At 48.7% G+C, this 15,221-nt stretch overlaps 1 protein-coding gene across 2 annotated transcripts in view; it reads left to right on the forward strand.

The window, feature by feature from the left end:
- Positions 1-14,930, forward strand: part of Drd2 (dopamine receptor D2) — a 70,495-nt gene extending 55,565 nt beyond the window's left edge. For both annotated transcript variants that reach the window (XM_045145836.1, XM_004666464.2), the window contains exons 2-8: positions 1,444-1,759; positions 6,826-6,935; positions 8,308-8,444; positions 9,634-9,824; positions 10,727-10,813; positions 12,734-13,061; positions 14,358-14,930. In XM_045145836.1, coding sequence (XP_045001771.1) covers positions 1,475-1,759; positions 6,826-6,935; positions 8,308-8,444; positions 9,634-9,824; positions 10,727-10,813; positions 12,734-13,061; positions 14,358-14,551 — 1,332 coding nt within the window. In that variant the 5' untranslated portion in view covers positions 1,444-1,474 and the 3' untranslated portion in view covers positions 14,552-14,930. The remainder of the gene's footprint in view (positions 1-1,443; positions 1,760-6,825; positions 6,936-8,307; positions 8,445-9,633; positions 9,825-10,726; positions 10,814-12,733; positions 13,062-14,357) is intronic.
- Positions 14,931-15,221: the final 291 nt, after the last annotated feature.

A 15,221-nucleotide genomic window follows, 5' to 3' on the forward strand; every position in this document is an offset into this window, starting at 1 on the left:
CTCACTTGGATTCCTGCAATAGCCTCCCACGAGCACCCTGCTTCTGCTGTGAACCCCTCATGTCTATTTCTAATCCCTCTGCAAGGCAGACCTGAGCATGGGGCTCCTGCTGCCCTTAGGATGAAGTCTGCCTCCCACCATGATTTGAAGGCCCTCTATTCCTTCATCTGTGCAAGCTGCCCAGATTCAGCTCATGCCAAAGCCCTCTAGGCTTCTGTTCTTATGAAGCGTCTTTCAAGCCCTACACCATGAACTCCAGCTGCTGTCTAACTGACCGCTTTGTACACATGCTGCTTCTTTCCAGATCCTGTCTTGTACCTTTAACTCTCTACCCTGGCCAATTTCTACACATCCTGCAAGTGTATATTGATTATTACTTCCTTTGGAAAGTCTTCCTTCATTGCCTAAATATGCATCTCTCTCTTCCTTCCACTTCTTAGTTCCTATCGCCCATCAATTTAATTGCTTAATCGGCCATTGTATCCTTTTCTTTTTTCTTTTTATAACACTAGGGCTGATTTGATTTGAACATGGGGCCTTGCACATACAGAGTAAATGCACTACCACTAAGCTAAATCCCTAGTCCTCTTTACTTAAAAAAAAAAAAAAAAAAAAAAAACCTTGAGACATGCTCTCCTTAAATTGGTCTTGAACTCTCTCTATAGCCCAGGCTGGCCTTGAATTTTCCATTTTGCTACAGCCTCCCAAGTGACTAAGATTTTAGGCCTATGCCACCAAACATGACAATTAATTTCTTCTATAATATAAGCTACAGAACCATGTATATATGGTTTATGCTTATGTTTCCTAGTACTATGTAGAAAAATGTTTAATTGCTCATAGAATTAAGAATTAGTGAGCACTTGTTTCCATTCCTACTACTGGAGGCTTGTTTAAACTAATATATTGGACTTATGAATCTGTTAAATAAGAAGAAATGATCAGCGCTTTTGATGCTGGTCATTTTATTTTATTCCACTTGAAAAACTGTTCTGCCATCTGCAAGAATTTGCTAGTAGAAGAGTGGCAGCAGGTCCCAACACTGTGAGGAAATTGTTGGATGTAAACATTAAAATCCCAAAGTTGGAGAATGCTCTGGGTGGTTGTGTGTGTGTGTGTGTGTGTGTGTGTGTGTGTGTGTGTGTGTGTGTGGTTTTTCGAGGTAGGGTCTCACTCTAGCTCAGGCTGACCTGAAATTCACTATGTACTCTCAGGGTGGCCCTGAATTCATGACAATCCTCCTACCTCTGCCTCCCAAATGCTGAGATTAAAGACATGCGTGTTTAATTTCATAGCCGGCATTTTTTCTTTTCTTCTTCATTTGATGGTTGGAGAATTCTCTACTTCCTGTCAAGATTGCTGTCTTGTCCTGGAGTCCTGTGTGGCAGACAGTGTGTTTGAAGACTCTCCTGCTCACTTCCTGTGTTCATTTCTCCCGGCCAGAGCCTTGCCACCCAGTGGCTCCGCTGCCCCGATGGATCCACTGAATCTGTCCTGGTATGATGACGAGCTGGAGAGGCAGAACTGGAGCCGGCCCTTCAATGGGTCGGAAGGAAAGGCGGACAGGCCCCACTATAACTACTACGCCATGCTGCTCACCTTGCTCATATTCGTCATCGTCTTCGGAAACGTGCTGGTGTGCATGGCCGTGTCCCGGGAGAAGGCGCTGCAGACCACCACCAACTACCTGATCGTCAGCCTCGCCGTAGCTGACCTCCTGGTGGCCACGCTGGTCATGCCCTGGGTCGTCTACCTGGAGGTAGGTCTGGGTCCTGACCTCCTTCCAGCACCTGCTCCAGGACAGCCCTATGCTAGAGCCTGCCAAGCCCCTGGTTGTTTCTCCCAGCCTGCTGTTTGCTAGTTCCCCAAGTGATCCCTCTCTCGTGGACTAATTTCCTCCTTGTCAAGCAGATAGATTGTCTCCTTAATAATCACAACTGTCACATACAGAGTGCTTTCTAAGTGCAGAGCCTGGCACGAAGTACTTTATATGTGGCCTTTTTCCTCTGTGACCCTTACGGCAGCTCCGAGAAGCTGGTGTTCTTGTCATTTTTGCAAATAATGAACCAGCTTATTAGAGAAGTTAGGTGACTTTTTTAGCATTGCTTAGCTGGTTTGACCAAGCTGCAACTCAGTCTGGCCCTGGAATTGGTTCAATAGGTTGTACAAAAAACGAGAGTAACTGGTAAAATTCTCCAAGGAGGAGACATGTCTATACGCCCAGCACTAAAACCCTCATCCCACTGCTCTCCCCATGTCAGAAATGGGGGCTGTTGCTTATCTGCAATATCTGGTTTATTCTGGTGCCTGTATGTTGGTAGAGGTGATGACAAACTGTACATGATGCAGCCAAACCATGCAGCCTCCCAGGGCAGAGCCCAGCTTTGCACCTACAGATGGGGAGAAGGCAGCCCCCTGCTGTGGCCCAGTACCAGGTGGGCTGCAGACACAGATCAGACCACCCTGGGAGTTAATGTTTGTAGAACAGGAAACACGGGCTCTGACAGAAGTCCTGCTCCCGTGGATGCTCTCCAGGCCTGGCAGGCAGATGTGAGGGGACGAGGGAGTGTAAATGAGCACACGCTGGGTGCTGCGGCTTTCCCGGCCTAGGACCCCAGGATGGCCAGTCCAGGGCAGAAATGGGCTTCAAGTCTGGAACAACGGGAAGATGTCTGACCATTGAGGAAGGGCTACCTCTGTAGTCCCTCCATGGCCCACAAGTTTCTGAGGGTCCCTGGGCTCTGTCCAACCTCTGTGCTGTCAGGAAGCCTGATCCTGAGGAGGCTTTTGAAAATTCTCAGGCTTGATCTGCTTCGGTTGCCTTCCAAAACAGTGTTCTAGACCTCTGGCTATCAAGGAAAAAGCAGTAGAGAAAAATGGTAGCACAGATCACCTCTGTGTGTCTCAGTTTCCTTATCTACAGCATGGGGATATTAATAATAGCTTGTAAGATTATCTGAAGGTCAGATGAATTACTGTAAGAGAAGTGCTTAGAGTGATACCTGACTTTATTAAGCATGTGACAAGAGAAATGAAAGTGAACATGGTGACAGATAACAGGACCTCTCTGCTTACAGAGGACCTCCCTCTTCCTGTCGCTCTCTGGGCCCAGACCAAGGGGCTCCCTTTCCAAGATGGCAACATTCTGAGTTCTGCTGACTTTCAGCCTCCTCATTCCTACCAGACCCTAGGAATCCCAGTCCTTCAAGAAGATTTGGTTTATTTGTTTGTTTTTTGAGGTAGGGTCTTGCTGTAGTCCAGGATAGCCTGGAATTCACTGTGTATTATACACACTTTCCTCATTGTTATTTAGAGGTGGAGCTGAGTGCTCCAGGGCAAGACGTAGAAGGACAACCTCATAGGAGAATACTCCAGTTCTCCTGCAGAACCCCATTTGAAACAAGAGCTGGGCAGTGGCCCACCTAAAGGATATGTTCTTAGTTATTTTTGCCCCTAGAGAATGTCCCCCATAAAGCATTCCTCAACATCCAGTCAGGCTACTGTCCCTCAACCATATATTGTGCCTTCTCCAGGAGGCACCTTTGTCATCTAGAACTTTCTATCCTCCATTGCTAGCCAAGTTCAATGGTGCCGATAGCCTGTCATGTCTACCTGAGCCAGAGATGCAAGGCTGGGCTGTGTCCTGGAAGGCTGCTGGCTCGTGCCAAGGAAAGGGTTGTGGCATGCACATGCCCTGCCAGCCCATAGCTGACATAAGTCTATTTGTGCTCACAAAGTATGCTGGATTTGGAGAGAGAGAGGTTGAGGTTCAAATCTCAATTCCATCCCTTTCCACCTTGGCAGCAGAGAAAGAAGTTCCTGAGAGGGCATCCAAGGGCCACCTGTCTACATGTAGACTCCACCAAGGAGTCTCCTATTCCTCAAGGTGGTTTAGAGTAAGCAAGATGTTTCAGAAAGAATTACACTGGGGCTGGAGAGGTGGCTTAACGGTTAAAGGCACTTGTCTGTGAAGTCTAAGGACCAGGTCCCACATAAGCCAGACGCACAAGGTGGCACATTTATCTGGAGTTCCTCCCTCCCTCCCTTCCTCCCTCTCTTTCTCTAAAATAAATAAATACATACATACATACATACATACATACATACATATATGTAAATAAAATAATTACCCTGGAGAGGGAGCCAGGCAGAGACTTCCCAGCTGGAAGTTTCTATGGTCAGCCATGACCCTTGTTACCTTGAGGTTTACTGTCCTCATTCCACAAATGTAAGTGTGATGTATCTGAAATAGCCTATCATGCAGGTCTTAGCGCCACACAAACAAAAATGTTAATGACTGATGTCCAAAGGTACAGAGAAAAGAGCTCCAGGTATGGCTGGAAAACCTGAGCCTGTGCTGATAAATCTCTGGGTGACCTTGGGCAAGTTGCTCTTCTTCTATGACCCTGTGTGTCCACCTTTAAGAGTAATGCTAATTGCTTCCTGCCACACTTTATGTTTGCCAAATACTGTTCACATATGATCTTCCCTTTTTAAATTTTATTTTTATTTATTTATTTGAGAAAGGGAAAGGGGGGAAGAGAGAGAGAGAGAGAAAAAATGGGCACACCAGGGCTTCCAGCCACTTCAAACGAACTCCAGATACATGTACCATCTTGTGCATCTGATGGACATGGGTATTGGGGAATCAAACTGGGATCCTTTGGCTTTGCAGGCAAGTGCCTTAACCGCTAAGCCATCTCTCCAGCCCATGATCTCCCCTTTTGACAAGTTAGTTGGTCCCTTCCAAGACAACTTGGGAGGGAGGATGGGATGTGATGTCCAAAGAACTTGCCTCATTTCTAGCCTTGTTGAATGCTTGCCAAGTGAACTTGGCCAAAGATGTAGTTCCCTAACTTGTGACTGAGGATAAACAATTCATTTTTATTCCCATTTGTTTTTCTTTTTTGCGTTCTATCAAGTGAAGTTAACAAGTGAAGTTTATTAAGTATACACCTCAGATCTGGGTTCTCAGAGTCAGGAAGGCAGCTCCCAGTCCTAGGAAGAGCTGAAGGCTAATGTGTGGGGCTGTAGTCAATAATGATGCCTTGAAGGTGCATCCTGCACCCAGGAAGCCCCAGCCATGCGCCCACTGGACATCCAACTGCCAACTGCGACAGCACAGGAAGGATCTGGAATAGGGCTCTGTGAGCCCCCGAGAAAACAGTCCCTGCAAGAAGGCAGCAGCCGCATTGCCCCTTATGTAGCTGAAATACCAACATTTGGTCTTATGTCTGAGAGCAGAAGAAAGGGCTATGGTAAGAATGAGCAATATGATAATTAGCTGGGTTGCTGGGCAAGATAAGACACTGTAGACAATGCCCTGCTCCCGTCCCTAGAGGACCTTTTTTACTCTCTTCTGTGTTATGGGTAGAAGCCACAGGTGTCCTCTGTGGTTGGGTCTCTCCAAACTTCCATAGTTGCTGGTTGCTGGGACCAGCCTGCTGTGTGACTACATATGTCTGTGTGTGTGTGTGTGTGTGTGTGTGTGTGTGTGTGAGAGAGAGAGAGAGAGAGAGAGAGAGAGAGAGAGAGAGAGAGAGAGAGAGAGAGAGAAAGAGAGAGGGAGAGAATGGGAGGCATGGGAGGGTGTGGATGTGTGGGTATGTGTATGGGGTGTGAGTGTATGGCAAGGGGAGGATGCCAAGAGAGGGAACTCTTGTTTCTCATCATACCAAAGTCAGGTCACCCCAGATGGCATTACTCCCATCCTTGTCTTTCTAGAGCTCCAGCACAGACTTTTCTTCTTGAAGTGTAACAGGAAACAGGCATTTCTTCCCTATGTCCTGCAAAGTCGCTGTCTTCACCATTACTATTGCCAGCAACATTTGGGGCCCTGGCTATACACAGAAGGCTTCGCCTGACCCACCCAGAACCTGGGTTTAAACAGAACAAGAATTCTAGCCAAATAGCCATGAGAAATTTAATGAGCCCCAGCTCAATCTCCTCATTAGTAAAATGAAAATTCTGAGGAGATACTTGAGGTTTAATTTACATAAGTAAGAGTGAGTAATGGCACAGAAAAACAAATGACATTGAAAAGACTTTTAATGCTACACCAGGTCTCTTAGGTAGGAGAGACACAGCATACATGCCGTGCAAGGTCACAGGAGGAAACAGCAGATATGCATCAGGAGGCAGAAACCAAGGCAAAGAAAAAGCCCAGACCCCAGCCTCTCCTATGGTATTTATGGGAAATGCAAGACAGCATAGAGTATAGAGTGTAGGATTGTCTAGCCGTGACTTTGGGCTACACGGGTAGCCCGACTTTACCTGGCAACTGGCCCTGTGATGTGCCCTGGTGGGTGAGAGTATAAGAGAGTGTCTGGCTTGCATTTGAGAGCTGGTAGCATCCCACATGAGCAAGCTGCTCTGTCTAGGAATTAGCCTTGGAAAGCGCAGTCTCTCCTCAGATCTTTGAGGTTGCCAAGTACCAGAGCATCGAGCCTCAGAAAAATATAGTTAGTGTAGCCATGTCTGTGATGAATGGGTGCCAAGTAGACAAACACAGGACTTAAGGAAACACACGGAGAGCATGGGATGATTGCACAGATGTTTCATAGATTAAGTTGTCAGATTGAGGCCCTCCATTGCATTGAGGTGAGTTGTCTGTCTTCTGGCACAAGTATTGGCACAAAGAAGAGAGGCCAGGGGCACAGGCTTCCAATCCCCACTGGTGCTACTTATTTTACTTTTTGCTCAGCTAGTCACTCCCAGAACTGTCCTCTGAGCCCACTGCTTGTCCTGCCCCCGGAGGACCGAGCCTCAGGCCTGGACTAGTTCCTACCCTCCTGCTATCGACTCACTGTGCTGCTTTGTCCCTAGGTGGTGGGAGAATGGAAATTCAGTAGGATTCACTGTGACATCTTTGTCACTCTGGATGTCATGATGTGCACGGCAAGCATCCTGAACCTGTGTGCCATCAGCATCGACAGGTAAGCCCAGCCAGGACAGGAAAGGCCACTCTGACCATTTGCTTCTCCTCGGGGTCAGGCTCTGTAATGCCACAGCTGTGTTGTGTGGCTGTGTGTGTGAGTGAGTCCATGTGTTAGAATTCATGTGTCATATGTTCATGTGCATGTGTGAGTCCATGTGTTAATATGCATGTGTCATATGTTCATGTGTATGTGTGAGTCCATGTGTTAATATGCATGTGGCATATGTTCATGTGTATGTGTGAGTCCATGTGTTAGAATTCATGTGTCATATGCACATGTGTGTGTGAGTCCATGTGTTAGTATGCATGTGGCATATGTTCATGGGTGTGTGTTTGGCTAATGTAGTACAGGCTCCCCAAAGAGAGGCCATCTCCGACAATGATGTCATAAAGACAACCCATACAGTAGAGCTCCTAGCTCTTCTTTAATATATAATCAAGAATTTTAATATATGAACTATAATTTGATCACAATCCCTTCCCACTGCCGCCTTTTATTTCCCTCCCCACCCCCATCACCCTGAACCCATTCTTCTTCCCAAAGAGTCCTTCTTGTATTTTGGTGTCTCATTCTTCCTGTCCTCATCCATCCTCTGTCAGAATGTATATGTGGAGCCCCAGCGTTGCCACTTCCAACTTACATGCCCATGGGCAGTTTGTGGAAGTTCTCACAATGCCCATTTTCATTTTACTAGACACTGATGATAATAACATCTACCCCCTAAGTTGCAGCATTCAGTTTTGATTTTATGTCCGGCATAAGTTACCTGGTCAAGGGGGTCCACAACATGCCTGCTTTGCTGAGCTGTACTTTTGGAGCCTTTCACTAATATGCACAGACTTGCCATGAAGTCTCCCAGAGACCCCATCCTCTCCTCTCACAGTGTCCTGGGAAGATGAAATTAGTTACTGAATGAGAAGCGCCAAGCAGGATTGAAAATAGGCACCATTGTTATCACTTCTCATTAAATACAGCTAAAACCTTGCCCCCAGGGAGCTAACTACCAATCTGTCAACAAATTCTTCCACCTGATGCAGACCCAACACAGGTGTAGGAAGTTCAATTTCAAATATGCAAAGAACCAGGCCATGGCCCATCAGAAAGCCTAAAATACAGGTAGGACAATTAAAACAAGAGATGTGGTCCTGGGTCACAGAGTACTGACCATGCATAGTGTTTGTGCCTTGCTGATTTTCTTCAGTGTTTGAGTATGGGGGCTTGAGGGGGGGGAAAGCTGAGTGAATGAGTCAGGCAGGCTCCAGGAAGGTGTTCAATGTCCAGACCAGGGGCAGAGGTGTTTCCCGCTTCTTTCAGTAAAGTGAGTAGTCCCTGGGCCTGCAGCGCACACTCAGGGTCTCCCCCGTCACAGGTACACCGCGGTGGCCATGCCCATGCTGTACAACACGCGCTACAGCTCCAAGCGCCGAGTCACTGTCATGATAGCCATCGTTTGGGTCCTGTCCTTCACCATCTCCTGCCCCCTGCTCTTCGGACTCAACAACACAGGTGAGTCTTGCCTTTGTCAGCCTGTAACTCAGGTGGCTCCAGGTCTCTGTTTCTACGCAGGGCTCCGAGGGGCTCAGGCTCAGACACAGATATGGGTGAAAGCTCAGTGGGGGCCCACTCCCACACTGATGAAGGCTGAATCTCCCAGGTCTGACCTAAGAGATATTCCAGATAATTGCAGAGACACCAGTGGCCCTGGCACTGGGAGAAAAGTGGGGAAAACAGCTTAGGAGGGGATCTGGACATTTTCAACCTACTTTATTTTGTTTAAAGCAGGTCGGGCAGCCTCATATACTGCGCATGTGTGTACATATCTATTTGCTCCTGCATATCAGTGTCGGGGGTGGGAGACTGTTTGGCTTCAATCTACCTACCACAGTGGTATTTTGAGGATGAAGCTGCCAAGACCATTTGAGTCCAGGCCAAGCCTGAGTCACTTGGTACAGGAGAGCTAGAAACAAGTAGGAAGTGAGTCAGCCTCATGCCTCTTCTGGTAGGAGGCAGCACTGGAGCATCTCAGACAGAAAAGTCACCTGCGAGGAAGAAGCGACTTCTCAGTGGGGAGACAAGAGCTATGACATAGACCACAGCAGTGAGACAGGCTACTGCAATGCCCTGAAAACACATAGCTTTAAATCCAAGGACCATAGGAATTCCCATGAGTGGGAGTAGGGATAATTATGTCTGAATTAATTCAATATGGTATTGGAATAGACATGCATCTTGTAGACTTTGAAGGGACCACGAATGCATATGAAACCCTGGAACACAGGTAAGTTCAGCAAACAGGATCAAGTTACTATATTCCCAAAAGGACAGAGTGGTGCACACCTCCTCCCCCTTAGTATCCAAGAAAAGCTAACATAATGGCTCAATCTTTTGAAAATAATTTTCTTGTGTAGTTCCTTCTGAACATGGTGGCTTTCCTGTGTGTTCAGTGATTTCCAAACTAGGAACAAGTAATGAGGGAATACGAATGAGAAAAGTTGGAAGCAGTCATTTCCAGCTTAGTGTCTTGCTCTCTGTGCTGTATATCACTCATTTATTTGCATCTCCCATTACAAGACAGGCCTAAGCATTTAGTCTATAAGATTGTTTCTCATTCCCAACAAGGAGGTAGATGTACTCTGCTGGTGCTATGGCCCAGTGGGCCCGCTGACAGAGTTCCTGCCTGGGCTTCTTTCCCCAGACCAGAATGAGTGCATCATTGCCAACCCTGCCTTTGTGGTCTACTCTTCCATCGTCTCCTTCTACGTGCCCTTCATTGTCACCCTGCTGGTCTACATCAAAATCTACATCGTCCTTCGCAAGCGTCGCAAGCGGGTCAACACCAAGCGCAGCAGCCGAGCTTTCAGAGCCAACTTGAAGGCCCCACTCAAGGTCCCAAGACCTCCCCTTCCCAGAACATGTCCCTGCCCCGCCATTGCCAAGGGATCTTGTCTCCTGCTTAGGAGCCTGCGGGCATCACAGCAAGGTGGAGCTCCAGGTGGAAAGAGCTCACTGGGGATGGGTGAGGGTGTGGACATCAGTGGAGTGACTGAGTCTGCAGAAGGGGAGGTGGGAGTCCATGGTGGGCACCAACTAGAAATCATTTATGAGGAGATCTTTGTGGCTGAACACAAGAGTTCTTGTTTTGTCCCATCCTTGACTCCTCTCTCCTTGCATGGTGGCTCTTTCTCCTACTCTGGCCCTTCTGCTTTTCTTTCCCTCCCTCCATTTTCTGCTTTACCTGCCACTTTCTGTCCTCCCCTCCATGGATGCCTCCTGCCTCCTCTTCCCTCCTTCCCTCCTCTGTTCCTCTCTCCTGTCCTTGCTATTTTATGGTGTGATCGCTCTTCTCCACTCAACCTTCATTGAGGAAGACAGTGTGTCAGCATGGAAGGAGCAGGAACTTCTGAGTTAGGTGCATCAGTTTCAAATCCTTTTTTGTTGTGTGTCCTTGGGCATGTTGCTTAACTTCTGTGAGCCTCGGTTTCCTCATCTGTTAGATGGGAGTCATAGCATACATATCGCAGGTGATCTTGAAGATCTGGTGTGAGAAGGGATATGAATATGTGTCTAGCATGATGCCATACCTTGAGAAGTTGCTGCACAAAATACAAGGTCCTTTGCCTTGCCCACCTCTTTACACTTCAGTCTTTTGTGGCTCCCTTTCTCCTGGTCGCTGATCCCCTGTTCTAAGTCTGAGTCTTCCATGGACTAGCCTGCCTTGAGTTTTTGCTCCCTCACTACTCAACTACCCTCACTGCCTCCTGTGACCCATGTGCTGGCTCACTTCACAGGGCAACTGTACTCACCCCGAGGACATGAAGCTCTGCACCGTTCTCATGAAGTCTAATGGGAGCTTCCCAGTGAACAGGCGGAGAATGGTAAGTAGTGAGGCCAGGGACCCAGGGGCAAGTCTTCCTGCCCCCAGTGGAGTCCTCTTTCCCTGATTCCTGGACCTCACAGGTGGTTAAAGGGAGAAGCACCTCCTGCCACCTCACTGTGCCTCATCTGAGGGAACACTCACCTTGCACACTTCTATGGAGTTGTACAGTAAGACACCTCAACTCTGCAAGGCACAGCTATCTAGAGACTTGTTTGGGAAAAGGCACATGGCCATTATCATATCATAAGAGTGATAATACTGGCTGTTTCCATATCTCAAACACTTGCCATGTGTGTTATTAGCTCATCAAATCCTCATCATGACCCTGGGAGTTAAGTCGTACTGAGCTTACCCATCTTTGATTCTCAGAAAAGGAAACAGAGGCTCACGGAGTAGAGCTAACTCACCCAAGTCTAAACCGTCAGTGACAGAGTATTTGAGCCCAGATCTATGTGACTCCTGAATCCACACCTGAGTTCTTTCCAGGAGCGTGTGATGTCTACAGAAAGTCAGGTTCTGGGGCTGGAGGTTGGAAGCTGGAGGAGGTCAAGGCAGAGTATCCATAGAACCCATAGATGTAGAGCCCAGAAGTGCAGAATTAGGGCCTGGGAGATAGCTCAGCGGTTAAAATGTTTGCTATAGAAGCATGAGGACCTCAGTTTGGATCCTCAGAACCCAGTAAAATACCAAGTGTGGTGGTGTGCCCCTATACTCTCAGCACTAGGAAGGTGAGGACGGAGAATCCCTGTAGTTCACTGACCAGCTATTCTAGCTGAATATGTAAGCTAGGTTTGGCAAGAGATCCTGTCCCAAAGAATAAGGTAGAGAGTGATTGAGGAATACACCCTACATTGACCTTTGTCTTTCATACACATGTGCACACACATGTACCTGCATCTGCACACACATGCATGAACACACACACACATACACACACACACATCAGCCAACCCAAGCTCTCTCTGGTAATATGAGCATCAGGGTCCATGAAGCAGATGGTTCATCCCTCAGCTGGTCAGGAAAACCTCAGTAGGTCACATGTGAAGTCCAGTGAGGTGTGCCCACCATTTTCCTGAACTGCAAGGGTAGGGCTCTAAGCAGCTGTTTGTGAGGTAGGTGCCAAAGCAGGAACTCATGATGGAGTCAAGGCAGCAGCCCAGTTCCACCACCTGGTATGCACTTCTGTTTTTTTTTTATTTTACGTAGATAAGTGGCAAATATACTTCTTTTTATTGTGACTGCAGTTGACTCCAAATGCCTTTCAGTATGGTATGCACTTCTTACACTAGTCTAGGACCTCCAAATCCTGGGACAAGAGAGTCCCATACTCAAACAGCAATATACATTTTCAGTTTAATGATTTGGGAACTGTTACTTTTAAAGTGGGTCCACACTGGACTCTGCTGGTCATCTCAGCAGGGAAGATGTGATTGCCCAGGGGCAGTCCTTGGGCTTCTTGATCAGACTCGTCAGTCCACATATATATTCAGGGTACGTACCCACAAAGCAGGAGCACAGAGCTATGTTCCATTCTGGCAAAAAGGATGGGTTGGGGTGCTCTTTATGCAGTCAGAACTGAGTTCTTGGAGGCAGGACTGAATGTCAGTCAGAGACTTATCTTGGCAGCCAGTTTGGAGACCTGGCACTTGGCTGGCACTCAAGTGTCATTCAGGTAATAAAAGAGAAGTGTCTGGATACAAATGGTTGTGGGCTGTTGAGGCTGCATGAGGATTGCTCTGGGAAGGCGTTAGGAATGACTACTGTAGGCCGGGGTCCCATAGTCAGGTGGTCCCTGCCTCCCAGCAGTGGGCCTCCTCGCTTTCTTGTCAGAGTAACCCTGGTGGTTTTAGGAAGGCCAAGAGGACTGGGGTGATTCCTGCCAGGGAACTTCACCCTGAGTTCTCTTCCTCTGTTGCAGGAAGCTGCCCGCAGAGCCCAAGAGCTGGAAATGGAGATGTTGTCCAGCACCAGCCCACCCGAGAGGACCCGGTACAGCCCCGTCCCACCCAGCCACCACCAGCTTACTCTCCCTGACCCATCCCACCATGGCCTCCATAGTAATCCCGACAGCCCTGCCAAACCAGAGAAGAATGGGCATGCCAAAGACCACCCCAAGATTGCCAAGATATTTGAGATCCAGACCATGCCCAATGGCAAAACCCGGACCTCACTCAAGACGATGAGCCGCAGGAAGCTCTCCCAGCAGAAGGAGAAGAAAGCCACACAGATGCTTGCCATTGTTCTTGGTGAGTTGGCTCTGGCTGCTGGCTATAGCCTGTCTGGCCAGCCCTGGATGGGCAAAGATCCCAGTTGCTACCATGCCTTGCTGACCAGGCTGGAGGGATCATGGATCAGGCACTTTCTCAGAAACAGGCCACACCATTGCCATATACACAGCCAACCTATCATTGTGCTCACTGTCTACATGCAGAGTTTGTGAGCCCCACTGATCTACCATAAGGCCCCAGGGCCTGTGTCCCCATGTAGATCCCTTCTCTCTCTCTCTGGCCTCCCAGTTCTTAAAGCAGGTGGCTTCTCTGGACTGTTGTCACAGTCAGATGGCATTCAGCTGGCGAAAGAAGTGCACATATTTAAGTATCATGTATGCTACCCACGTTGCATGGTAATCCCCTTTGATGGCTTGGAAATCATGCAATGTGTGTGAGCAGATGCTGCCATTCCCATTTTTTATGGACGGGCACATGGGTCTCAGCAGTTAAGAAGTTTACACTCAAGTAGCTGGGAAGTGGCAGGGCAGAGTTGACTCCAGACCCTGTGTGGCAGTCTACAGATATTCTACTTCTGGGTCCTGAACTTCCCATGCACTGCTCTGTCCCTAAACCACTTCCAGTGCTACCACTCGGGAGCAAGCACAGTAGAGCAGCAGGGAGGTCTGCCTGTGCAGGGCGGGTGGTCTTCGGGCAAGGCTAGCAAGGATGTGCCCACTAAGACTGGGAGGAACTCAGAAAGGCATGAGCCTGGCCATTTGGGACAGATGAGAATTCAGATCTCAGCTTGCCAGCCTGGCCCTGGGGACATTACAGAGCCATCAACTTCGAGTGTGCAACACGACAATTAAGCACGATGAGTAGCTAGGGCTCCTTTATCCCAATCACTGTGTTCCACACTACCAGGAACAAATTTCTGCCAGTTCCAGCTCTAGGATGTCATTGCTCTCAAAAGTGACTGAGAAGTAGAATCAGTGTGCCATTTGCAATGATTGACTTGGGTCAAGATGCTAGCATTTTCCATTCATTTTCTAAGGATGTAGCCTTCCCTAGCAGGCAAGTATCATCATTTTCATTTAGTTGGTAAGGAAGATGAGGCTGAGGTTATGTGAAACAACTTGTTTCTACAGATGAATATAAGAGGCAGGTCTCGAATGCAAGATCAGGACTCCCATTGAAGTGCCCCTGGGACCAGAGCCAGTCTCTGAGCTTTGGCACAGTCTGAGACATAGGAGACAGGTACTCACGGAGCAGGGCCTGAAAACCCCAGTGTCTCCTTTGCTGGGGACGAGCCTGACCCTGCCTTCTCCCCAGGCGTGTTCATCATCTGCTGGCTGCCCTTCTTCATCACTCACATCCTGAACATACACTGTGACTGCAACATCCCGCCCGTCCTCTACAGCGCCTTCACGTGGCTGGGCTACGTCAACAGCGCCGTGAATCCCATCATCTACACCACCTTCAACATCGAGTTCCGCAAGGCCTTCCTGAAGATCCTGCGCTGCTGACCCCGCCGCTCGCCCGCACGGCAGCTGCTTCCTGCCTCCCTGCCCGGGGCCTCACCCTGCCAGTCGTGGGCAGAGGGGCCTGGGTGGCCTCAGCTTTCCCTGGACCCCACCGGCCCTGCAGCGTCAGCCTGGCTCCATGTCCCTCTCTGCCCACTCACCCTCACTCTATCAGGGTAGGGCCAGGGAGCCAGGCATCGTGCCAGCCCTGAGGCTGGACCCATGGCTCAGGGTAGCTCACAGTGTGGCCCTCCCACCTCCAGAAGCCCTGTTCTTGGCACCAAAGTCGCAGCTGCCTTCCTTGACTTTTCTCTGGGTTGCCGAGGAGGGTGTCTGGGGTTCCCGGGGCAAGAATCTAGCTCAGAGGCTGAGCACACCTTGACTGTTGCCTTTACCTGGTCCTCACTGGCCTGTGTTGGAGCAAGTGGTGGGAAGAAGAGACAGTTCACACCCTATAGGGCCCATACAAGAAAGCAGGACTCACACCAAAGCCCCAGGAAACTTCACTCCTGAGAGACACATGTAAACACCAGGTGGCTTCATGGACCCCAGAGAATCTGAGGCTGAAAAAATCTGTTTCCCACCTCAACCCTGGAGTGAGCCCCTACTTTCCACAACAATGGCTCCTGCCCTGCCCCACCCTGTTGCAGCTTCCTCTGAGGTTTCCACTCTT

Source organism: Jaculus jaculus, chromosome 3 (assembly GCF_020740685.1).
Source record: "Jaculus jaculus isolate mJacJac1 chromosome 3, mJacJac1.mat.Y.cur, whole genome shotgun sequence".
Lineage (NCBI taxonomy): Eukaryota > Metazoa > Chordata > Mammalia > Rodentia > Dipodidae > Jaculus > Jaculus jaculus.